At 47.6% G+C, this 25,476-nt stretch overlaps 1 protein-coding gene across 1 annotated transcript; it reads right to left on the bottom strand.

Annotated features, from left to right (window-relative positions):
* Positions 1-3,291: 3,291 nt before the first annotated feature.
* On the bottom strand, positions 3,292-25,236 carry ACTG2 (actin gamma 2, smooth muscle). Its single transcript, XM_080814205.1, has 9 exons — positions 25,214-25,236; positions 16,637-16,798; positions 15,674-15,802; positions 12,418-12,528; positions 12,083-12,167; positions 10,036-10,197; positions 9,098-9,289; positions 6,785-6,966; positions 3,292-3,718 (listed from the first exon to the last, which is right to left on the bottom strand). The coding sequence occupies exons 2-9, from the start codon at positions 16,760-16,762 to the stop codon at positions 3,575-3,577; spliced, it is 1,131 nt and encodes a 376-aa protein (XP_080670331.1). The 5' UTR covers positions 16,763-16,798; positions 25,214-25,236; the 3' UTR covers positions 3,292-3,574.
* Between the last annotated feature and the right edge of the window lie 240 nt (positions 25,237-25,476).

Below are 25,476 nucleotides of genomic sequence, written 5' to 3'. Positions count from 1 at the left end.
ACAGCCGTTCCAGCGCTCAGGCGCGCCTATGACGTCAGGAGATCGCGGGGCAAGAAGTGGGTGGGATAGAGCAGGCTGGGGGTGGGGCCAAAGGGGCGGCTCTGTTCTCGCGAAGTTTGTGCAGGAGCGAAGCTAGAAGGAAAAACCTCCAGTGCCGGGTGGGGTGCGGGAGAATTAGTAATTGCAGCTGTCACGGCGGCTTAGCCTCTCGGTGTTTGCCGAGCAAGTAACATCGTAAAAGAGACATAAACTCACCAATCTCATCACCTTTGTATTTTTGTGTAACTTTACAATAAGTCATAACTAAAGACAAATCAAAGTAACTGTAATTGCAAACAAGGCTTTTTCAGGTGTTTGTTGTCTGCCTTTTATTCTAATATGGGTAGCAACTGGACTATTTCAAGTAGGAAAATGACACAATCTGTTGATGTACACAAATTAACTTTTTCCCACTCACCGTGACGCGCAACACAACGTTGGCACATTATCGAATTAATCAAATTAGTTCGGTACATTCCACCTCCTAGTTTGTCTTTTGAATGAATAAATAAGCGTTCGCCCGGTCGATTTGCATAGTAGCCAAAAATCCCATTAGGCTGAAGTGGGTGGAGGCTCAGGGTCTGAGTGCAACTTGTTTAAAACAGATGATTAGGTTCTGTGGGCGTGAACAATGGCTGGGGTGAGGAGCCGGGGTGGCTTGGGGTAGTGGGGATTCTGAATGGGATTTGTCTCAAAGGCTGAGCAGAACCCGGGTAGAGACTTCGCCGCTGTTTAAAACTGGAGTCCAGCCGTGGGTGGAGAGCTGTGCTCTGAGGAGAGGCAGGGACGGTTCTGAGCTGTTGCCCCCAGGTGAGGTTCCGACGGGCTTTGTCCTGCCACACCCCATTGTCATAACGACCTCAGAACTAACGCTTTATGAAATGTCAGAGGGTATTTCCACCTCCCACCGCTGAAACCAGAAGAGTCAAAGCAAGAATCCAACAGTTAAACCGGCCTTCAGGCAGCACTCAGAAGTGGGAGGTTTTAGGAAACGGGACGTAATTAATTGCAACGGGTTGGGGAGGGGTCCGTGGCTGGGACACCTGTCTTGCATAAAAAGGACAAGACTTTCTTCTTATACTGATGTTTATATGGGATGGTTGAAATGATGTTCATATATTAAACACATTTTTTAAAAATATACATTATAAATTTATTTAGGATAACCTGGATGGCACACCAATGGATAGTGGAACAGTTAAAATCTGTCCCGTCCTCTGCTCCCACTCTCACAGCCACCTCCGTGTCAAAATACTGCCTATATTTCTTATTATGTAAACTCAGACTTGGAAAATATTCATCCGAAAAAGTTTGAGAAAGGCTCTTGGCACTGGGAAGGCTTCTCTGCCTTTTCTGCCATCAGGGACATTTAAGGAGTAGTTAAGGGTGTGGGCTCCTGAGAGCTGGCGGTGAGGGTTCAGAAATATAACCCACAAGCAGCACTTACATCCTGTCACACAGCTACCATCCAATGCGCTTTCCATAATCAGTAATGGCCGCCTTCAGCTTGACACTCAGTTCCCGGGACATTACTGCTGTTTATCTTTAGTTGACTCTCTGGTGTACTTCCTCTCTCCTCAGACCCGGTAACACACCCATGTCCTCCTCACTATCAGCATATGACCTGACTTCCAATGAAGACTTCAAGGACAGCACTTCTTGAAGTGGGGCAAGACTGGGTGGGGGCAGGGTGAGGAACAACAGGTCAGCCTCCTCACCTTCCACCACATGGAGAGTCTGATGCATCCTTCTACAGCAGGGATTTTTCAGTGCTCCACATTTCTTCCCATCCTGTGTGTGTGTGTGTGTGTGTGTGTGTGTGTGTGTGTGGCTGCCCTCTGGCCTCCTCCCCATGCTTTCTCTCCCAACAGCCAGTGCCTGCAGCTCTTCTTTGCAAGACTGCCCTTGGCCTCCTGGAGCCCTTCCCCAGTCCCTGTGGAAAGCCTGGGACTTGACCTCCCCTCAGAGTGCGCCTTCCCCAATTACTGATAGGCCAGGGCGAAAGCCCGGTTGCATCCAGTCAGGCTTTTACACCAGAGCTGCCTGGGGACCCAGATAAGCCATGCTCTGTGGAACTCTGTCTGAGAGATTCCCTGCTGGGCTTCCTCCCCATTCTTGTCCTGCATCTCTTACTCTGCTCACTGGTTTCCCCAGCAAGCACTTTGTTAAATCACTTGCCTGCGTATCCTCACTTCAAGGTCTGCTTTTGGGAAACCTGTCTTAGACATAAGTCCACTAGGGAGTTTTGTAAAACATGCTTCTCCACCCTACCTCGGAGGGCAAGTGCAGGGATGGCAGAGGAAGCTTGTCTTGATGTTGAGGTCTGTGTACTTCCACTGTTTCCAAATAGATGTGTCTGGGAAGGCTCACAGCCAAGTGGGACCTGCTCAGGAGCATCAAGGATGGGACGTGAGTAGGTAGAGATAGTGAAGGTACACCAGGCAAAAGTGGGAATCTAGTTCTGCTATTAACTAGCTGGGTTGGACACATTAACTCATAAACTAACTATAAAATGGGAATGATACTAGTACCTGCTAATAGGGTTATGGTGAGGAAGTCCGTGGAAAGCTCTTAACATAGGACCTTGCATAGTATAAGCACTCGACCAATGCTAGCTATTATTATTGCCCTTTGTTTTCTTGTTGAATTTTATGGGTGCTTCTATTTCACCTTAAATCATTGTCGTGTATGTGCCCCCTGCCTTTTATGCAATGATACTTTGATGGGCAGGAATCATCTTTGCTGGATACATAAGTCCCATGTGGCCATACCCAGTAATAACAGATGCCCAAAATTCAGTAAATACTTGTGAAATTTTAACAGAATTGACAAAGGGCAGTGAGTGGGGAACAAATAACGAGAGAGAAAGAGACTAAGAGAGAGAAAGAGAAGGAGGAGAAGGAGAAGAGGTAAAGAAAAAAACTTCTTCCTAAGGGTGCTGCTCCTTTCTTGGTTAGTTTTGAGGCAAAATACAGCCTAATCCTCAATAACAAAGGGCCTCATAGAGATCTTAAGCCCATCATGACCTTCCACCACCCAATTCAAACATTGTGCTTGAACCACTCTTATGTCACAGCCTATAAACCTTGTGTTTCCCCTTCCGGTCATGTTCTGTGTGTTGCCCTTGAGTACAAGGACTTATACCTCTGAAAGTCCTTGTTTCTTTACCTGCCACCAAGAGTCATCTAGCCCTCATTCCTACTCATGTTCAAGGAAAGGGAAACAAGGTAATACAGTAGGAGTACTAGCTTTAGAGTCAGACACACTTGGATTTTAATCTTGGTTCTCTGGTCTTTAGCAAGTTCTTAACTTCTCTGAGCCTCAGTTTCCTCATCTGTAATATGGGAATACACGCATCTCACAGGATCACTGTGTGGATGAGTAATAAGGTGTGAAAAGCCCTCAGCACTGTGGGAAAGTCCAGGGTGGGGGAAAACAAAAGCCTCACACAGAGAAGTAAGGCTTGCAGGTTTTAATGTTTCATGATGGGTAACAGAGCAGTCTCCAGGGGAACCCCAGAGAGTCTGTTCTGACTTTAGAAGCACTTCCTATGGACAATGGAGGGCCCTGCCTCGTCATACTCGGGCTTGCTGATCCACATCTGCTGAAAGGTGGAGAGAGAAGCCAGGATGGAGCCTCCAATCCAGACTGAGTACTTCCGCTCTGGGGGAGCAATAATCTGCAAAGAATAAATGTGGTGAATCACGATTAGTGCCCAAGGGAATAGGGAACTGGTCCAGGAGAGCCTCTCATCACAGTGCGGGGCTGCCCCAGATAAGGACCGCCTCCATGGTCAGAAACAAACAGGGTAAAACCTTGGGGTAGATTAGATTGTTGCTCAAATCTTTATTCGGGCCCTCAGTCCTCCCCCCATGGGAAGGGCACACTGTTTTTCCTTGTGACTTTGGGGCTGGGCTCTGTATTTGCTTTGAGGGATGGGACGTTGGCAGACATGACACAAACAGGAACTTGAAATGTGCCTCAGGCAGGAAGCTGTGCTTCTGCCTTGATGAGAAGGGCTTCCCTTAAGAAGCTGCTGGCCCTTCAGCCTGGGCCCCAGCAGGAGAGCTCTGGACGTGACCCGAGCTGGCCAGCCCGGCAGAGCTGCCAAACCAGGCCTGACTTAGATCGCTCACTCCCAGCTGACCTGCGGTTGCACACGTGATAAACACTTATGGTTATGTCCCTGAGATTTCACAGTTCCTTGCTCCTCGGCCATAGATGACCAAGACAAACATCAACAGGGACAGCACCTCTCTGTTCTTGCCTGGAGTTCGGCTGTGTGGGCAGCTGAGGCTGAGCTTCTGCCAATCCTGAGTTGGCCAGAGCACTCAGACCCTGTCTTGAGTCTCATCTGTTGATAGCCACTGGTAGCTGACAAGTTCTCAAGTTCATAGACACATGGTGCATCCCTGCCACTGGGAGTCCCGAGCTTAGCTTCTAGAAATTGGTTGCCAGTTAGACAAATTTGAACACCACCTACAAGTGGATCCAGAGGGACAGCCACTAAAGGGTCAAAGAATCCAGGGCCAGAAAAAACGGGACACGGAACTGATTGTTTTTGTCTCCTTAGACCCTCTCTACATCTTTCCTAAGTTGCGGAGATCGTGGATTTGCAGAAGAAGAAGAGTCGTGAGAAGTTATCTTATTATTCAGTCAGACAAAGGCACTCAGTCACTCTTTGGACTAATAACCTCAAGGACCAGCACAGTCACATTATTGCTGTGTGACTCGGGCTGTGAGAAGAGTCCTGGGCTGGGGTCCTCCGTCTCAGTGCCAACCCACCTCACCTCTCTTCTTCCATATCCTCGACATCTGTCTCATCTCCCCAGTTCCTCTACACAAATCTGGCTGTCCCGTTTGGCTGAGCTGTTCATACCTGCACGCATGCACACCCTGGGGCACCTTTGCTCGGTCTGATTTCCCCTGCCTCAAGTGCCCTTTCTCCTCCTCCTGTCTTTTTTTTTTTTTTTAAGTTCTGATTTTTTTTTTAAAGATTTTATTTTATTTATTTGAGAGAGAGAGAGCATGAGAGGAGAGAGGTCAGTGGGAGAAGCAGACTCCCTGCCGAACAGGGAGCCCGATGTGGGACTCGATCCCAGGACTCCAGGATCATGACCTGAGCTGAAGGCAGTCGTCCAACCAACTTAGCCACCCAGGCGCCCCAAGTTCTGATTTTTTAAAAAAGATTTTATTTATTTATTTGACAGAGATTACAAGTAGGCAGAGAGGCAGGGAGAGAGAGAGAGGAAGAAGCAGGCTCCCTGCTGAGGGCCCAATGCAGGGCTCGATTCCAGGACCCTGGGATGACTACCTGAGCCCTGAGCCGAAGGCGGAGACTTTAACCCACTGAGCCACCCAGGTGCCCCCCCATGTCTTATTTACATTGCCCTCTCAGTGATCATGTCTCCTGATTAGATTCTAAACCCCTTGAAGGCTGGCACGTGCTGTTAAACTCAGGGCAGTGGGTCACAAATTGGGATATGCATATACGGAAATGCATATGTGTGTTATCGGTGTAGGTGATGGGAGCGCCCCGGATCTGGTGAGCCAGAATCTGGGGGTGAGGTGGGATGTAGTCAATGGTCCTGGTAAAAAGCCCCTGCCTTGGGCCTGGCACCATGCCCCCAGTGTGGCAGGCTTCAGGAAGCGTGGCTGTCCCAGTGGCTCCCCATGAGAAGGGCCCACAGGCTCCCACCCGTTTTCTGGTAATCCGCTCTGCTTACCTTTGCTGAGCACCATCCCCTAGGCAGGGGGAAGGCCTGGGGCAGCCTTCCTTTGTGAAAAAGTTTCTTAGAATACACTCAGATGTAGCAAACTCCCAGAGACCAACTTTACTGTGAGACTTTGTAACTCTCAACCTATTTGTTATCTCTATTCAATTCCCAACTCCTTTTCTAAACCTGCTAGCTGCAGAGTTCCTAGAAACCCTAAAAAGCTCTGTATGATGCCTGGGTGGCTCAGTTGGTTGGGCTTCTGCTTTCAGCTCGGGTCATGATCTCAGGGTCCTGGGATCGAGCCCCACATTGGGCTCCCTGCTCAGTGGGGAGCCTGCTTCTCCCTCTGTCTCTGCCTACTGTTCCACCTGCTTGTGCACTCTCTGTCAAATGAATGAATAAAATCTTTAAAAAAAAAAAAAAAAAGCTCTGTATGGTTGCTTGGGGACCAGAGGCTGGAGAGAAGCTGAAGACAAGAGGGCCCCTATTCTGACGAGGCCTGTGAGGTGAACCGCCTTGGTGAGTAGTGGTGTGGGGAGGACAGGAGCCAAGAGGACACAACAGATCACAGGTTGTCCAGGAATCAAGTGATGTCCCTGTGAGTTTGAACCAGAAACCTGCCCCATGCCAAACTTTCTCTCTGGAACTTTCACCCTCCTCTGGGGGAACACGCACATCCCTTTTAAAGTCTAAAGATGCTGTAGTGTTGCTTCGTTTTTTTCTTCCCTCCCTTTCCCTCCTCTTGATTGCATCCTCAGCCCCTCAATATTCTCTTCCTCCCAAATTCTTTCACCCCTTGTCATAGGACATCATATGGTTACATTTGAGATCCCATGCTCAACATGTCCCCATTTCATCAGTGCCTGAGGAACATAATCCCTCGAAATGAAATCTGTCCCAGACCAGGAGAATGCTGAGCCCAGGAAGCCACCAATCTACGGGCCAGGCAGACTGACTTGGAACATCTCCCAGGCAGGCAAGTCTTTATCCCAAGGACTGGGTGGAGGGATTTGGGGAGCAGCACCCACCTTGATCTTCATGGTGCTGGGGGCCAGGGCTGTGATCTCCTTTTGCATCCTGTCAGCAATGCCGGGGTACATGGTAGTACCCCCCGAGAGGACATTGTTGGCATATAAGTCCTTGCGGATGTCAATGTCACACTTCATGATGGAATTATAGGTGGTTTCATGAATCCCGGCGGACTCCATGCCTACACAGGTCATAGTAAGAGTCAGCACCCATCAATTCATAAATATCCGCACCTCCAGCTCCTCAAGGGATCCTTCTGTTGTTGCAACTACCTTAGCTCAGACCCTTAATCACCTCCCAGACAGCTTACAGGATCAGACCTCCAACTGGCCTTTGGTTCCTCCTGTTCCGATTGATCTTTCACATTGATCAGCTGAGGCATATTTCTAAGGGAACACTTTCACTGAGTCATCTTTTTTCAAGTTTTATTGAGTTATAATTCATATATCGTAATATTCACCCTTCCAAAGTCCAGTAGTTTTCAGTTGATTCATGGACAGTGCAACTATTGCCAAAATCTAATTTTAGAACATCAGTAACACCCCAAAGAGAAACTCCGTACCCTTTAGTAGACCCTGTGCTCTTCCCCTTCACCCCTCCCCCAGTCCTAGGGGACCACTAATTTATTTTCTTTCTCTATAGACTCGTCTGTTCTGGACATTTCATATAAATGGAATCCTATGATATGTAGCCTTTTGCGTCTGGTGCCTATCACTTAATGGCATGTTCATGTTCACACTGCAACCCATGTTTTCAAGGTGCATCTATGTTAGAGTGTGTGTTGGTGCTTTAATCTCTTATTGTCAAAAAACGTTCCATTGCAATGGGTATACCCATCATGTCATCTTTGACAGCCCCCCCCCCCTTATCTACAGGTTACATCTAGCTACTTTAGCTTGCCGCTGGGGCCTTCCACAGTGAAAGGCCTGTAGGCCAGGGACGCCTGGGTGGCTCAGTTGGTTAAGTGGCTGCCTTCGGCTCAGGTCATGATCCCAGCGTCCTGGGATGGAGTCCCACATCGGGCTCCTTGCTCGGCAGGGAGCCTGCTTCTCCCTCTGCCTCTGCCTGCCACTCTGTCTGCCTGTGCTCACTCGCTCTCTCTCCCTCTCTCTCCTTCTGACAAATAAATAAATAAAATATATAAAAAAAAATTCCTTCTTAAGAAAGGCCTGTACGCCAAACTAGTTCATGCCCACCTCCTGGCCTCCCCCACCTCTAGTCTTTCCTCCATGAGACATAATTTCACACTGAGGTTAGAGGAATCTCCCTAAAATACAAACCTAACCTGGCTACAGTGCTGCTTCACAGCTTTCAGGGACTTCATTGCTGATATGATTAACCACTACGCTCTTGGTGTGGTCTAGCAACTCTCTCCATTTTCCCATGTGCAAACACACACACACACATTCTCTCAACATGTCCCAAGTAGAACATGATCTTGCACACCTCCATGTCTTCACATGTACCTTTCCATCTGCCTTGGATGCCATTTGCCATCCTGCACTCCTTCTGCCCCCAGATACCATCAAATGATACTCATTCTTCAAGATCCTGCTCAAATGTTCGCCTTCCCTAAGAAGACTTTCCTGATCTCCTAGGCTTATATCACTTTGTTCAGCTGCTACGCACTACTGCTGTCTGTTAACATTTGTTTACGGGCCCGACTCTTCCCACACAGTCCTCAAGAGAGTAGTTGTCCTTGTACTAAATAGTCTTGTACTTAGTGCTTATTGCAACCCCATCTAGTTAGCACTAATCATTATTTCCACTTTATAGATGAGAAAACTGAGGTTTGAAGAAGGTAACACGTCCAAGGTGACAGGCTTTAAAGGGGCAGAATCAGGACCTGAGACCAGGTCTGACTCCAAACCCGTCCTGCCTACCGCTATGGGTTTTGACCCCAGTGACTTCAATCCAAGAAGTGTTTTATGTATTAGCCTTATTAGTTTTATGTTATATTCCCTATTCTTCCTTTCTTTTATTTTGATTTCCCTATCCTTTTATTTAAAATTAGATTTTATCGGGGCACCAGGCTGGCTCAGTCAGTACAGCATATGACATTTGATCTTGGGGTTGTGAGTTCAAGCCCCATGTTGGGTGTGGAGCTTACTTAAAAAAATAAAATCTTAAAAATAAATAAATAAAAGTTAGATTTTATCTGGTTGTATTGTTGATGTGTTTTGGCCCTTCCCGGAAAAATATGGGCTATGTATGAACTATAAACAAAGTGTGCGTGACTCTTGGTGTTTTTCCCACTCCTCCACCTCACCCCCTCCGCTTCCAATTAGCAGGGACAGAGGGCAGCACCTCACCAATGAAAGAAGGCTGGAAGAGGGTCTCGGGGCAGCGGAAGCGCTCGTTGCCAATGGTGATGACCTGCCCGTCTGGCAGCTCATAGCTCTTCTCCAGGGAAGAAGAGGAGGCTGCCGTGGCCATCTCATTCTCGAAGTCCAGGGCCACATAGCACAGCTTCTCCTTGATGTCTCGCACGATTTCTCGCTCAGCTAGAAAGAGAAGAAATGACAGAAAGTAGATCCTCTGTTCTGTTAGTTTGTCCTACTTTGATCTCCGTGAAAAACTCTTCTTCTACTTTGGATTCATTTTTAGGACAAATGTTAATTTTTCATTCCTCTTCCTAAAGTGCAAGTCCAAAATCTTGATTGCTAGGCAAAACTTTGCATGGGCTTTTCTCCTTTCTGTCTTTACTCTGCCCTGACAAAGCTACGGGCCTTCCTGAGGGCGTTACAGGACACAGTACTGGTATAGATGTAGGAGGATTTGTTGTGATCTTACAGAATCTAGGAAAGCTCTTGCCTAAAGTCTCCTCTTGCCTGGGCTGGGCACTGAGCCATGACAACTTCTTAGAAATTCAGACCTTATTTATTCCATGTGTCCTCAGAGAAACCATAAATTCCCTTCAGTATCAAAAGGCATCATCAGATTTTTACTATCATTCAACCCTGTAAAAACCAGAGATAGCAGGTCCCTGGGGAAGGAAGGAATGCTGTGAAAGGGCACTTAAGGAGGCCTTGTCCCCATCCCAAGACCATCTCAGTTGGGAGCCTTCTGCCATAAATAAGTCCGCCTTGACTATCTGTCTTGTCCAGAGGCCCAGTTCCAGCCTAGAATCCACCCCATCTATCTTTAGAGAATTTGAGGATGGGGGCCACAGACTTTTCATCAGAGAACGTTTGGTCCCAGATCAGATTTGGTTTGAGCTCAAGTCAGAATCAGGAAAGGGGCTGGATACCTGTGGTCACAAAGGAATAGCCTCTCTCTGTGAGGATCTTCATGAGGTAGTCAGTGAGGTCACGGCCAGCCAGGTCAAGGCGCATGATGGCATGGGGCAGTGCGTAGCCCTCATAGATGGGGACATTGTGGGTGACGCCGTCCCCGGAATCCAGCACAATGCCTATGGAGAGAGGGGATAGGACCTGTGAAAACTTCTTGTCTTTCATCTTTCTGGGGCCAGTTGCCAAATGGTCTTCAACTACCATATTTTTCTCCAGCAGCTGAGAAAATTCACCCACCATAAGGATCATCAGTAATATTTTTTGTGTACTTCATTTATTCTCCCAAATGAGACTGTAGCCTTCTGGAAGGCAAGTAAAACATCTTCCCTTCTTGTATTCCTTAAAAGACTTTCACAGTACTGGGGCACCTGGGTGGCTCAGGTGGTTAAGCAACTGCCTTCAGCTCAGGTCATGATCCTGGAAGTCCTGGGATCGAGTCCCGCATCAGGCTCTCCACTGACCCTCCCCTTCTCAAGCTCTCTCTCTCTCTCTCATTCTCTCTCTCTAAAATAAATAAATAAAATCTTTTAAAAAACCACTTTCACAGTACTGCATATCTGTCGATGTGCATCTTAGTTGCCGACTCTTTAAGGGAGACTGGATAATTTGCATATCCTTCTGGCATTAAACTAACCCATATGCACATGCATGGAGAATGTTAGATCTGGAAGGGACTATAAAAACCAGCCGAATTGAAAAAAAAATTAACATTCCCTACTGATGAAACTTAATAAACCATGGAGGGAAATGAGCTTTTCAACATGATAATAAATCTTAGTCCAAAAGCCATATCGTAACTGATGGAGAAACAGTATAATATTATTATTGTTTTATTATTTAATATTGTCCTAGATGTTCTAGCCAAAGCAATATGACAGAAAATAGAAAAAGAGATATTATCAAAAGGAAACAGAATTGTCATTGTTTGCAGATGATGAGGCTGCATACCTGGAAGACCTAAGAGAACTGAGACATGATTAGCACAAATAAGATGGTTCAGTAAGGGCCAGAAGCAAAATAAATACCCAGGGATCAGGAGCTTACACTTGTACAAGGGCGTTGATCAGAGCATATTTTGCAATAAAAAATAAAAACTGGAGACGACCATAAAGTCCAGCAGTAGAGAAATGGTAAAACAAATGAGTAAGTTATAGAACCACCACACATTCCCCATCACTGTCCTTGTCATCAGCAGTGAAATTATCTTTTGTGTTTGCCCTGCTCCCCCTACTAGACTGTTAGCTCTGTGGTGGCAGGGCTGTCTTCCCTGTTGGTGTGCAACCATGGGCTGGTGCAGTCTTTGTCCCATGGTAGGGAGTAATGGAAAAGTACCTAATGAATGAATGAATGGATGAACAAATAATGAATACTTGAATGAATGAATGTTGAACTATGTTCATGTCAAGTCCCCATTAGAAATTGCTTTTTTTTTTTAAGATTTTATTTATTTATTTGAAAGACAGAGATCACAAGTAGGCAGAGAGGTAGGCAGAGGTTGGGGGGAAGCAGGCTCCCTACTGAGCAGAGAGCCTGATGCGGGGCTCGATCCCAGGACCCTGAGATCATGACTTGAGCTGAAGGCAGAGGCTCAACCCACTGAGCCACCCAGACGCCCCCCCCCCATTAGAAATTGCTTTATATTGAAGTTCCCTCTGTTTGCCTGAGCACCTTTCCATACAAAGGGCACACAGATAGCCACATCACAAGTTCACGAGCAGGAATATTCCAGTATTCTTGGAAAGTGTGTGTAAGCTCGGGAACTTTTGATATTCCTGCTGTGAGGAAAACGGCCCCTGCTGGATGTACCGGTCATACTTGGTTCATATAAATCCTTGCCAGCTCTACCAGGTAGACCTGAATGCATTCCTTTCTGTTACCCCTATGCAGGGTCTTCCCTGGACTTTGGCTGTCCCTTTGATTCTCCTGAGCAGGAAACTCTGCAGGAGCCCAGCTTTCTCTTCTGCCCCCCAGAGTCAGGAAGGGATGGGATTACAGGCTGCTCACCTGTTGTACGGCCAGAGGCATAGAGAGAGAGCACAGCTTGGATGGCGACGTACATGGCAGGAACATTGAAGGTTTCAAACATGATCTGAAAGAACAATGCAGGATACAGGATGATCTGGCAGAAATCACAGCGCCTCTTGGCCCACAGGATGGTTTTAACCTTATTAAAGGCAAGAGGGCTGTGTCTATTTACCCCACTCCCGCCTCCAGTGGGGCCTGGTGTAGACTTCGTATACAGCATGTCCTCAGAAATTGTTGTCGTCCTGATGCATGGAAGGGAGAAGGGATCCATGCTACATTCTTGTGTTCATGTTTAAGACTCTCTGGCCTCTTACCTGGGTCATCTTCTCCCTGTTGGCTTTGGGATTTAGGGGGGCCTCTGTCAGCAGGGTGGGGTGTTCCTCGGGTGCTACCCGCAGCTCATTGTAGAAGGAGTGGTGCCAGATCTGGTTGAGAAAAAAGTCAAATGAGCCAAGGAGATTCCTAGAAAATTCCAATTGGCATGCTCATGGTGGGGGAGATGACACCTTGTTCACAGCACGGGCTGGGTTCTGGAGAGGAGACCTCCTCACCTCCTCACCTCCTCACCTCACCTCACCTCACCTCCTCACCTCTGGAGAGGAATCCTGGCAATTTCTGCTTGACCTTTAGAGATTATGTTCCTTTCCAACAGGGGCCCAGACAGGACTCAGGCCTGGGGCCAATATACTTAGCATATGGATTATTTCCATTTGAACTCCCCCCTCTTCTGTCTCTTCCCACCTTCTGCCCCTGGGGGTGGGGGCCAGGCCAATCTTTCAGTATTACTGAAAGGCCATCTTTCAGTATTCCTTGTCTTCCGGCTTCTGGCTGTGTTTTGTTAATGCAAGACACCAGCAAGAGGATGGGAAGAGGGAGAGATGTCCGGGTGTTTCTCCAAGCAATGGTGTGGCCCTCCATGAGCCCCACCCCTATTGGACAGCCCCTCTCCCAGCTCCAGTGACACTGCCCCACCCCCATCCTTCAGGCTTACGGGTGTAAGAGTGTTCTTCTGTTCTGACTACGTGGGTGCCTCAACTCCCCTTTCTGGTTCCATAACCCTGCTCACACCTCTCTAAGTAGTCCTTTCTTAATTCAGGACAGCTGCTGAGTGTGTGCTCTCTCCTGCTGGGAACCTGACAGCTATGTTTGAACCGTCCCCTGTGTGACTGGCCAGGCTGGGGCTTTAGGGCAGCGTTTCCCAACCGCAGCACTTTGACATTTTAAGTTGGGTAATTCAGCGATGTGGGGGGCTGACCTGTGCATTCCAGGATGTTTGGCATTCCTGGCCTCCACCCATGAGATGCCAGCAGCACCTCTCCAGCGATGACAAGCAATACTGTCTCCAGACATTGCCAAACGCCCCCCAGGAGGCAAAATTGCTCCTGTTGAGAATCACTGCTTTAGAGGAAGTAATTTCTTCCCCACTGTGTCCAGTGATCCAAGACGACCCAACAGGAGTCTGTATTTCAGAGGGGTTCAGCCAAGTTGCAGGGACATAGCGCTCTGATTTCCTCAGAGGTGGGGCTCAGGGCCATCCCCTTCCATTGTACTCATATAATTGTGGGCTGCCGGCTTTGGGCTAGGATGGTGCTAACTGTGGGGAGAGCAGGTAGGAATCAGATATGGCCCCTTGATCTTGGTTTCAAAGTCTGGAGGGGAGAAAAACACCCAAGATGATAACAGACAAACACAGCTTTCATTTATTGTGTTTTTCTTTCAAGTACATAGTATAATTAAATACATATATATGTATATTTTTAGAGTATACAAAATATATATGTGTATATTTAAATATTTATAATATTATATGTGGAATATATTGTACAAATATATTTATTTATTATATAAATATAAATATCTATAGATACATATTTATAATATATATATTTAAAACATATTTATATATATATTTTTTTAGAGAGAGAGAGTGCACACACATATGAGCACTTGAGGTGGGGTAAGGGGCACATGGAAGGAAAGAATCTTAAGCAGACTCCACACCCAGCATGGAGCCCCAGGCAGGGCTCAATCTCATGACCCTGAGATCTTGACCTGAGATCCTGACCTGATTGGAAATCAAGAATCAGATGCTTAACCACCTGAGCCACCCGGGTGCACCAGGCACATAATATATTTTCAGGAATTTCTTTAAAGGGTTCACACATGGGGCGCATGGGTGGTTCAGTCCATCAGGCTCTGCCTTCGGCTCTAGTCATGACCCCAGAGTCCTGGGTTCGAGCCCCACATCCAGCTCCCAGCTCTGCTGGGGGAGGGGTGTCTGCTTCTCCCTCTGCCCTTCCCCCAGCTCATGTTTTCTCACTCTCTCTCTCTTTCTCTCAAATAAGTAAATAAAATCTTTAAAATAAATAAAACATATTTAAAAAAATAAAGAGTTCACACATTGTTACTACTATGCTAAAACATATACCAAAATATTTTGCCTATTATATTTTTTAATTAGACACTGTTAGGTCCATACAAGTAATATACGCTACTTATTGAGCATGAAGTATGTTGCATGCCCTGGGATTATACTGAGTACCTAATTCAATTTCCAAAGTAACCTAATGAAAAAAGTTTTTCTTTTCTCTGTACAAATGAGGAAACTGAGGGTCAGAAGGAAGGACTCACTCCCAGGTCTCCCTGCCACTGACTCTGGGGTCTGTGCTCTTAGCCATGCCATGGTGCAAAACAAAAGCTATGGTATTGTTTCTATTTATCTCACACCCAGAGTGCCTGGGTCTGGGATTTAGAGAAAAGCAGGGTGCATTACAGATTTCACAGCAACATTCTTTACTTCTGGTCACAGTCTGTTCGATAAGCACTCTAGTACACTTCAAAAGGCACTCCTTGCCAAAACAGGGATTCTCAGACAAATGTCAGCAGAATTTAGGAAAAGAATATTAGAAGGGCTCTATTCGCATTCCACACGTGATTTTGTGAATCACAAACTACCATTTAAAAATTGCCCCCATCTCTGTGTTTTCTTGCACACACACACACACACACACAATATACACACACAAGCTTCCAGAAACCCCTAGAGAGTCCTACTTAGAATTTTCATTAGAGAATCAGCATAACGACCTAGCCTCGATGCACCTACCTGAGGTCACCACCGGGAAAACGAAAGGGAGAGAAGCCGTTTGCACATTTAAGAGGCGGCCAAGGCATCAGGGCCTCCTCTGGGGGGAGCTGCTTGAGAGGCTGAAGCTGGACACTGGGTGGGACAGGCCCTCATATGCCAGACAGGGAGTTAGGGACCTACTGTCCTTAATGAGGAGTTACTGAAGATTCCCAAGGAGGCAAGTGACACAATCCATGTTTAGAAAGACAAGCTTTGCCACAATATAAAGAATTCACCGGTCTATAAGGCGGGAGACAAATCAGGACACCACTGCAACCGCCCAGTGAGAGTGGGTAGCAGCTCCACAGAGAGTGGCCATGAGGATGGACAGGAAGGAAAGAAGGACACGAGAAACATTTTAGAGGCAGCTGACAGGGCAGAGGCCTAGGGGAGATGAGGGTCATGATGATGCATTATTACACTAAAAGGGGGGCCGCCAATACCTTCTCCATGTCGTCCCAGTTGGTGATGATGCCGTGCTCAATGGGGTACTTGAGAGTTAGGATCCCTCGCTTGCTCTGAGCCTCATCCCCAACGTAGCTGTCTTTCTGGCCCATTCCTACCATGACACCCTGCAATGCAAAAGACGGGGGAGAAGGGAATTAGCTGAGAGCTCTACTTCAGGGGACCCAGGCCCCAGGAGGGGTCTCTGAAGAAGGACACGCATAGGACAGATATCTGACTTCCCTGGAGACAGGACAGAAAGAGACAAGAGTCAGGCAGACATCCACCGTGGAGGCAGTGAGGAGAGAAGGTGAAGGCTTTCCTGAGGGCTCAGCTCTCTTCTCCCTCCTAAGATGACATCATTTTCTGAGAGAGTAAGGCCTTCCACACACATCTTCTTCCTCTACTTCCACACAAAGGACTTGTCCTTGTCCTCCTCAAATACTTGCATTTTTAAGTCTCCAGATCTTGGCTCCTGCACCGCACCCCCATATGTGGAGATCCTCATGCTCACTTATCCCTTTTCTACCAAGCCTGTCCTTCCTTGGTCCCTCCACTCAGATTTAATCTGTTCCTCCTTTGCGCTCCCCCTGGTGAAGTCTTTTGTCTCTATGCTAGCCTGTGATCTCAAGTTAGCTCACAGAGTATACATTTCTTAAAGGCAAGGGTCTTGTTTACTTGCATGTATTTTTAAAATTTTTCTTCCAAACCTACCAATCCCGCAGACCTGAGGCAGACAGAACACCATCTCTGCATCCCAGGAATGTGTTGCACTTGGTCCTGGGTATTGCTATTTGAAAAGCCTTGTTCTGTTAATCAGAAGAGGGTCTCCCAACCCCAACACACACACTCATACAACACACACACACACACACACACACACACATAGAGCTCAGTCCAGTGTCCACTCTGTGGCACTTTCTCCTAGTGGCTCAGAGCCTTGGCTCCAGATGAGCACATACCTGGTGGCGAGGGCGCCCCACGATAGAGGGGAAGACAGCCCGGGGGGCATCGTCTCCTGCGAAGCCAGCCTTGCACAGGCCAGAGCCATTGTCACAAACGAGCGCAGTGGTCTCCTCTTCACACATGGTGAGTGTGGCCAAGTGAACCAGGGGCTGGAGCACCTTGGGAGCAGGAGGGGAAGAGAAGTAGTCAGCCACTTGTCAAAATCATGTTGGAGACAGGATTCTTGGTTTTGGAGCTTGAGTCCACCTCCAGCCAGGGCCCAGTTCCACAACGGACAGCTGGACTTCTCTCAACCCTGTTGGCCTGGGCTGAATTGTGCCCCTCACCCCCCACCCCCCAAATTCATACGTTAACATCTTAACCCCCAGTATGTCAGAGTGTGAATGTATTTGGCGGTAGGGTCTTTAGAGAGGTAATTAAGGTAAAATGAAGTCATTAATCTAACATGACTGGTGTTCAATATGACTAATCTAAAAAGATGGATAGCTTTATCAGATGAGGAAATTAGGACACAGACACGCACCAGAGGGAGACCATGTGAAGACACAGCAAGAGGGCAGCCATCTCCAGGCCAAGGAGAGAGGCCTCAGAGGAAACCAACCCTGCCAATGCCTTGAACTCAGACTTTCTAATCCCCAGAACTGTGAAAAAATAAATGTGTCTGTGTAAAGATGCTCGGCCTCACTAGTGCTCAGGGAAGCACAAGTGAGATAAGACCATTTTCATCCATCGTACCGTTAAGATTCAATAGGTGTTGGCAAAGGTGGGGGAAACTGGAACTCTGGCTCGAGAAACACATAAACTTATACTTTGGAACTTTTCAAAGGTCCAAATTATGGGATTCTACACTGAAGTCAAGAGAAGAGCCAGGCCGATCTATAGGGATTAAAGTGGATCGTTTTCTAAACCATTCTACTGAGTGAGCAAGTTGCAGAGTATAATGTTTTATGTTATAAAACAATCTAGTGAGTTCTTTTTAATTTCTTTAAAGATTGCATTTATTTATTTGACAGAGAAAGAGAGAAAGAGCCCACAAAAAAAGGGTGGGGGTGGGAGAAGCAGGCTCCCTGCCGAGCAAGGAGCCTGTTGTGGGACTCAATCCCACCACCCTAGGATCATGACCCGAGCCCAAGGCAGATGGGTACCTGACTGAACCACCCGGACGCCTCTACAATGAATTCCTTTCAAAGAACGAAACAGTGTTGTTTTTTTCATCATTTTCTTTTTGTGGATATGAACTCATAGCAAAAAGGTCTGAAAAACGAAGTCTCTGACAGATCACCCTGATTACCTCTGGAGGAGGCAGGGACCTAGGAGAGGAGGTGCTGGCTTATAGCTGTGATGTTTTCATTTTTTCCCAAGGACACTCTATTCACATATTGTTTATAATAAAAATCAACAATATAACATGCCATTAAGGGACAAACGATGCAGTGGTTCTAGTGAAATTCTCAGTCCTAAGGGCCGAAGCGCCTCAAGGAGGAAGCGCTTGAGAGGAGAGAGGGTTCCGGCCAGGAAGCACCGCCCCTGCCTCTCCCTCTGGAGAAAACAGAAGCTTCCCAGCCTGGGGAGTCCCCAGCGCGGGGGGCATGGGGGGAAGGGTGGAAGTGGGAAAGGCACCAGCCTAGGGCTCAGGGAGGCCAACTTTCAGCAGTCCAGAGGAGGGGGAAGGTGACCGCTGAGGAGGAGGGACCGTGGGAGTTTCATTCAGAATATTCGACCACAGGTGGGAAGGAGATAAGTCACAGAGACCTGTGACCCTGGCCCCTCCATGGCCTCAGGATGAAGGTGGACAAAGAGCCACAGACCTGTGAATATGAGGTCAGAAAGGCTAAGTCGAGGCTGAGCGGAAGCTTCATAACACAACTTTAAAGCTAAAAGGGAGCTCTCCCTGGTATGTTCCCCAGTGATTCCTCAGTGAGCCCGACACCATGTCTGGCACAGACTGGGCTCTTAAATCTTTGTCATCAAAATGAATGAGTGAACTAATCAGTGGATGTACAGGAGAAGGACATGCAGAAGAAAAGAAACAAAGAAACTTCGGTAAGGGGAAATCAAGGTCTGCAACGAGGTGGAGACCGAAGGAAAGCACCCTTACCTAGCTGCTTCAAACAGTATTGTTTCTGGTGTGAGCAGTTTCTGGATGGCAGAGAAGATCTGTAACTTCCTACCATGTTAGAGAAGTGGAAGATGAAGAGCTATCAGAAGACAGAAGATGGGGGGCACCTGGGTGGCTCAGTCGGTTAAGTTTCTGCCTTCGGCTCAGATCATGATCCCAGGGTCCTGGGATCGAGCCCCACATCGGGCTCTCTGCTCAGCGGGGAGCCTGCTTCCCCCTCTCTCTGTCTCTGCCTGCCTCTCTGCCTATTTGTGATCTCTGTCTGTCAAATAAATTAAAAAAAAAAAGAAGAAGAAGAAGATGGAAGATGGGCAAAGTTTGTTCCAATGTTCAAAACGGGAAAGAAAGCAGATTTCTAAAACTTCAGATACTCTTGAATGCAAGGTAGGCAGGTTTCCAGAAGGCACTGTTAGAGAATGCGTTATTAAAGAAGCTGTGATTTCTTGGGGCACCTGGGTGGATCAGTGGGTTAAAGCCTCTGCCTTTGGCTCAGGTCATGATTCCAGGGTCCAGGGATCGAGCCCCGCATTGGGCTCCCTACTCATCGGGGAGCCTGCTTCCTCTTCTCTCTCTCTCTCTCTCTGCCTGCCTCTCTGCCTGCTCGTGATCTCTATCTGTCAAATAAATAAATAAAAAATCTTATAAAAAAAATAAAGAAGCAGTGATTTCTTATAATCAGTAAGGGTTTACCAAGAACAAATGTTGGCACTGACAGCCTTCCCTTTTCTTCCCAGGACCACTGTGGGCTGGAAATGCAGAAGGTGGGAGACATTGAGCTTAACTTGATCTTGGCATCGGACAAGGTCTCCTGTGGTATCTGTATTGACAAAGCCACGTGGTCTGAACAATCAATCAGTTAGGCATATTTACAGCTGCCTGAGTTACTGTCACTGAAAGGTGTTAATTTAACGGACCATCATCAATGTGGAGGCCATGATATCCCTCGGGGCTCCGCTCTTGGTCCTTTGTCACAAATTTTTACAAATGCATTGCATGAGAATTCGGAGCACAGGCCCATCAAGTTTGCAGAGCTGGAAGAGAGTGTAATATTAAATATGCCACACGGTAGAATCAAAACCCAAGAAAATCTCAAGAAACAGAGACATGAACCGAATCAAATAATATGAAATTCAATATTTCACTGAGTAAATATGAGTTTCCGCATGTGAGTCTAAATGAGCAAACTGTGATCGCTCTTGCTCAGCCTCCATGAGCAGGACCTGGGGTCCTGTGGATGGTAAGCAGTACTCTGTTGACCAGCAGAAAAGCTAACCCCACCTCTGGCTGGAATACTATAACCGGTTCTTGGGGCCACCCTTGCTGGCAAAGGTGTGAGAGGTGGGTTTGCCTTCATGAGTGTCAAACTGTATTGCTTTTCAGAAGGGGAACTCAAGAAAACTTATCCAAAGTCTTAAAAATGTACATATCTCTTGACTCCACAAAGGCACTTTCAGGAATTCATCCTTGGGGACCACTCATGGGTGGATGCAGAGATTTGGCTAAGAGCTGACTTATCACAGCTTAAAAGAACCAAAATTAGAAACATAATAAATTGGTTTGTAAACTAACTGCCAGAAACCCTCATGTAATGGAGAGAGCAGAATATTTAATGGAACAGAAAAGGTGCAAAGTGCATTGCTAGGGGAAACATAGCAGAATCTTCCATGGTTCCATTTTTGATAAAAATGATTTTTAATTTTGAAAAATGTGGAGCTCTTCATATAGATTATCTATTTAATCTTCACAAAAAACCCCAAGGGAAGATATTTTTATTTCTATTTTGCAGATTTGGAAACCTAGTCTCAGAGAAGTGGAAGAACTTGGCCCAAGGTCTCTTCGCCAAGAAGAGGCAGGGCTGGCATCAACCAGGACGGGTTCCAAAGCCTGAAGCTTACACCTTCCTCACCACCTTAGTGAAGCTGTCCTAACTTCTCCATGTTTGGTGCTTTTGCTTCTGCCTCTCTGTCTCTCTAGAGCAGTTGGCAGCAAAAGCCCTAAACAAAAGGGTCTGTGTTCATTTCTCTCTCTGAGCCTCTGCACCCCTCCTATGCCAGGACTAAGTCTGTGTTTTATGTGGATAGTCCGGATTTATGTTTATAGCCCCTGAACCTAACTCGGTGTTAGCACAGAGTAGGTGCTCAGTAAAGGCTGCGTGACAATCCCACCACTTGGGCAGCCCCTCCCAGACCTGGTCTGCTCTGCCCCTGGGATCCCTGTGCCCCCACAGTCCAGTCTCATGACAGCTCGCTCACACGGACCTGATGTAGAATCACCTGGAGGCTGTTTTCTTTCTCTTCACAAGCTGCTCAGCAAACAGCTGTGCTTCCTTGTTCTAGCAGGTGGTCCACCGTGAGAAGAAAAGAGAAGAAAACAACCCCAAAAGCTAGAAGGTGGCCAAGACGCAAGGCTGCACCTCCATGACTGTCTCTCTCGAGGGTCCCCTCAGCATCTCTCTCTCTGATGTGGTTTATAGTTCAAGCCTGCCTGGCTTTTCAATGAACCTTTTGTCTCTCCCTGAGCTCCCCCCAGACAGAGAGTGTTGGACTTTCCCAAGCAGAGCAGCGGCTGAGAGAAGACACAAAGCAACTTAAAGCTGTCAAGTCAACGATGTGGTTCTGCAGCACTTCAGGTGGATTTAAATCTGATTTTTTGAAGTCAGAACCAAGCGAGAAGTGAGAAAGGTGAAGGCAGGGTGGGGCTGCTGGCCCGGAGTGGGGCCTCCATGGGGCCCCAGGCTGTCCAGGAAGAAGGCTTTTACTGTGGAACCGGGCTCTCCTGGAATGTCTCTGCCAGGAGAAATTCTAGACCTTCCTCAGCTGCTTGCTGGTAATCTGTGGCTGGGCTCGAGCATGTCAGCTGAACCAGGGCCAAAGTCACTGTGGTTTCCTGGGGTCACAACCACTTTCTGCTCTGAGAAAGTCAATCAAATTGTTCTGGCTCTTTCAACACGTACTACATCTGGTCTTCACCAAGGACTTCACAAAGTTACAAATACAGCCCCCCCCACCCCGCCCCTCAAGGTGGCCCAAACCCAAAGACATAATGGGTGCAAAGAATTTGTTCACTCACTCATCTCCCTGGCCACCCTCAGGCAAGTATGAGAGCAGAGATGTTAGCCCCCCAACCTGTCACTCTGAAGGAGATAAGATCTGACTTCAGAGTTCCCTCCAATTCCCCTTTCCTTGCCCTTCTCCTCTCTCAAGACACCTCTTTCCCATAGCCCTGTCCCTGGTCTTCCCCTCTGGACTTCAGTTTCCTCAACTGTAAAATGGAAAGAATAACCTCTGTCTCCTGGGATGATGGAGCAAATGGAATAATGGAAGTAAAGTGGAAATTCTCTATAAATTGTAAATCAGGGCCAGCAAACTCACACTGATTTTTGTGTGTCCCACCAGCTAAGAATGATTTTGACATTTTTTCTTTTTTCTTACATTTTTGTTATTTTTTTAAAGAAACCTCCATCCCCAATATTGGGGTTGAATTCACGACCCCGAGATAGAGAGTCATTTGCTCCACTGACTCAGCCAGCCAGGTCCCCCTTGACGTTTTCCAAAGGTTGCAAAAAAAGCCAAAGGATAATATTCTAGGACCCAAGAAAACTACATGAAATTCAAATTTCAATGCCTATAAATAAAGTTTTATTGGAACACAGCCACACCTGTTCAGGTACATACTGTCTGTGGCTGCTATCCCTATGAAGACAGCCTTGAGCAGTTGCCACAGAAACCTTCAGACTTGTAAAGCCTAAAATACTTTCTATCTGGCCCTCCTCAGAAGAAGTATGCCAACCCCCACCGTAAAGGACTGCAAAAAAAAAAAAAAAAAAAAAAAAGGTTCTTATGATCTCTCTCTTACCCCTCTCCATCAGAACTTGCTCCCAGAATGAAGTCTGTCATATTGGAAGGAGCTGAACCACCCACTTCACAAATCAATGATTATTGAAGGGACGATAATTTATGCCGGCTTCCAAAGACATTTTCACTTCAGTGCAAAGTTTAAGCCCTAAGAGGAAGGCCTCTCAGATGGTGAGACTTCAAACAATAGTTGGAGAAATATTTTGGAGTGAGGGCTTTAAATGACATTAAGCAGCCGCCTGTAACAATCCGCATACACACAGATATCCACACAATTAGAGAGCTTGGCACAGAGAAATAATTTAACGAAAAACACTCCTGTGGTAGAAAATTCTAGCAGCATCTCTAATCAACTTTATGTTATCTTAACCTGGTTGATAGGCAATTAATTAAATGAAAAATGACTTCTGTTTCGAAATATTTCTGATCATCAGGAATCTGGGCATGTTCTTTTACCTGGGCCTCTCACTCGCTCTCCCGGCTCCGCTCTAGTCCAGACCCCGCCTCTTGAGCTCCAGACCCTCAGAACCAACAGCCTGCGGGGCACCTGCACCCCAGACCCCCGTGGCACCTTCACTCCACCTACGGGTACTTCGTCCCTCAGCCCCAGCCTCGCCCTGGAATCCCGCCTCAGAGAGTCGCACCGCCCCCCTGGAGGCCACGCCCAACAACCCACTCCTCCCACCTCCCTCCCAACCAAGCCTCAGGTTCTTATTCTACCTCCGCACCACCGCAGGCCGGGCGCTCAGGGCCCTCAGTGCGCTGCGGTAGGGCTCTAGCCTCCTTCCAGTCCGGTCTCCTCACAAATGCCAGAGCAGACCCTTCGAAGGGCAGGTCTCTCGCGGTCACCCTCCTGTGGTCCCCCATTGTTTAATCCCTTAGTGTATGAAGGCCTCATAATCCGGCCCTGCCTGCCCCTCTGACCTTAGTTCTCCATGCTTCCTGCCTTGACATCTAAATTCGGTGGAATTGAGACACTTAAACAGCCCAAAGACTATGCTTCCCTGACACCGAGACTAGTCCTACTTCAGGACCTAGCTCAGGTACCCCTTCCTCCAGGAAGCCTTCCCTGATAACTCCTGGGCTAGGTGAGGGCTCCTCTTGGGCTGTCTTTATGTTTGTTTGTTCATCTTTCCCAGCGATGGCAGAAGCCCCTCCATTGTCCCTAAGGAGTAGGAACAGTGCCTGGCACATAGTAAGTACTCAATAAATGTTGCTGGAATGAGCAAAGGGAAGGAGGAAAGAACTCTAGCCTCACGTCATGATGTCATTTTGCCCATTTGGTGTCCCAGACCTGTCCACTGCTCGTTGCAATTTCTCCAGTGCCCATCCCTCTCCCCCAGAGGAAGCTCCATCTCTTTTTGACTCTAAGGGCTAACCTGAAAGTCTAAACTTGTTCAAATAGTAAAAGCAAGTGCTTACAGGCTCCCTGTACAAAGTGTGGTCCCAGACCTGCAGCCTCAGCATCACCTGGGAACTTACTAGGAATGTAGATTACCCAGCCCCACTCCAGCCTACTGAAATCAGAATCTGGGCTGGAGGGTAGGACGGTCCATGTTTTAAGAAGTTTGAGCACTTGGGCCAGGCCCTGAGGGTGCTGAGCTGAGCACCCTGTAAACGTATTATCTCATTTAATCCCCACAACAGCGCTGCTGAGTAGATGTTATTACTAGTACTCCCATTGTACAAGAGAGAAAACTGAGGTCACTCAGTAACTCTGGCAGCTGGGCAGTCTGACTCCAAGGCCACCACCACTGCACCAAGCTGCCTCAGCCCTAAATAGACTCTGGTCACCAGAGTGGAAACAGCCCCTGGTCTCATTTCCCTCTTAATTATATTTGTGTGTATTTGTGGGGGACAGGAGCGGTGGATGATGGCTTTGGCGGGAGTCTCACAGTTGCCTGTGAGACTTTGGGCAACACTTAACTTCTCTAGGCTTCATTACCTTCAGAATGAATTAGATGGCTCTCAAATTTGTTCATTTGTTCCTGCCAGAGCTAACAGAGCTTGATGCCACAGGACACTTGCCCCTGCCCCAGTCCTGATTACCCACATCCCCCAGTGACCCTGGAGCCTTCAGGGATTGAGAAAATTCTCCATTCATCTCAGCCAAGCATGGAACAGAGGACAGTGAGACCCACAAGGGGACTGAAGAAAATACACATCTATTCCCAACACAGACATCTCACAGACACTGGGACCATTGTCATCTTTGATTTAAAAACCCCGTGAAAAAGCTGTCCCCCCCCCCCACCAAAGCCTCTGCTCCCCTAAAACAGCCTCTCAGACATTCAGAGTCATGACAAAGGACATGAGCGTATAGCTCTGCACTGGCCCAGGTGAGCAGGGTGAGTAGAGACCCCTGGTGTTATATCCTGCCCGCCACCTGATCAAAGGGCTGTTCAGGAAGCCCCATGGCCAGAAATGCCTTTTCCTGGAAGGCAGCAGCGTGCTTGGAGGCACCACTGCCCACGGAGTGCCTTCACGTGTGATCTGGGCCCGCGTCACGGAAGCCAGGCCAATCTGGAGGCACCTCCCGCACCCAGGGGGCCAGGCGGCCTTGGAAAGGAAGGGCTGGCCCGAGGCTGTGCAGTACTTACCGAGTGGACGAGAGGTCCTTCTCCCAGTGACTGAGGGCTGCTGTGTCTTCGGCATAAATACCAGAGCAATATAAAACCCCAGAGGCGGATCTTCTTTAAACAGAGTCCCTAAAAAGGCCAGCTGACGGTGTGTTAACAATATTACCATATAAGGTGGTTTTTTCAATAAATCGGCCTTGGGGGGTGGGGAAGGGGGCTGGGTAGAGTGAATTATCATTTGAAAAATGTATGCAAAAGGACTCCAGTGGCAACAGCTCTGGTGC

The sequence above is a fragment of the Martes martes genome (assembly GCF_963455335.1).
Source record: "Martes martes genome assembly, chromosome: 9".
NCBI lineage: Eukaryota > Metazoa > Chordata > Mammalia > Carnivora > Mustelidae > Martes > Martes martes.
The sequence above is the reverse complement of the archived record's forward strand: the minus strand, read 5'-3'. Positions and strand labels throughout refer to the sequence as shown.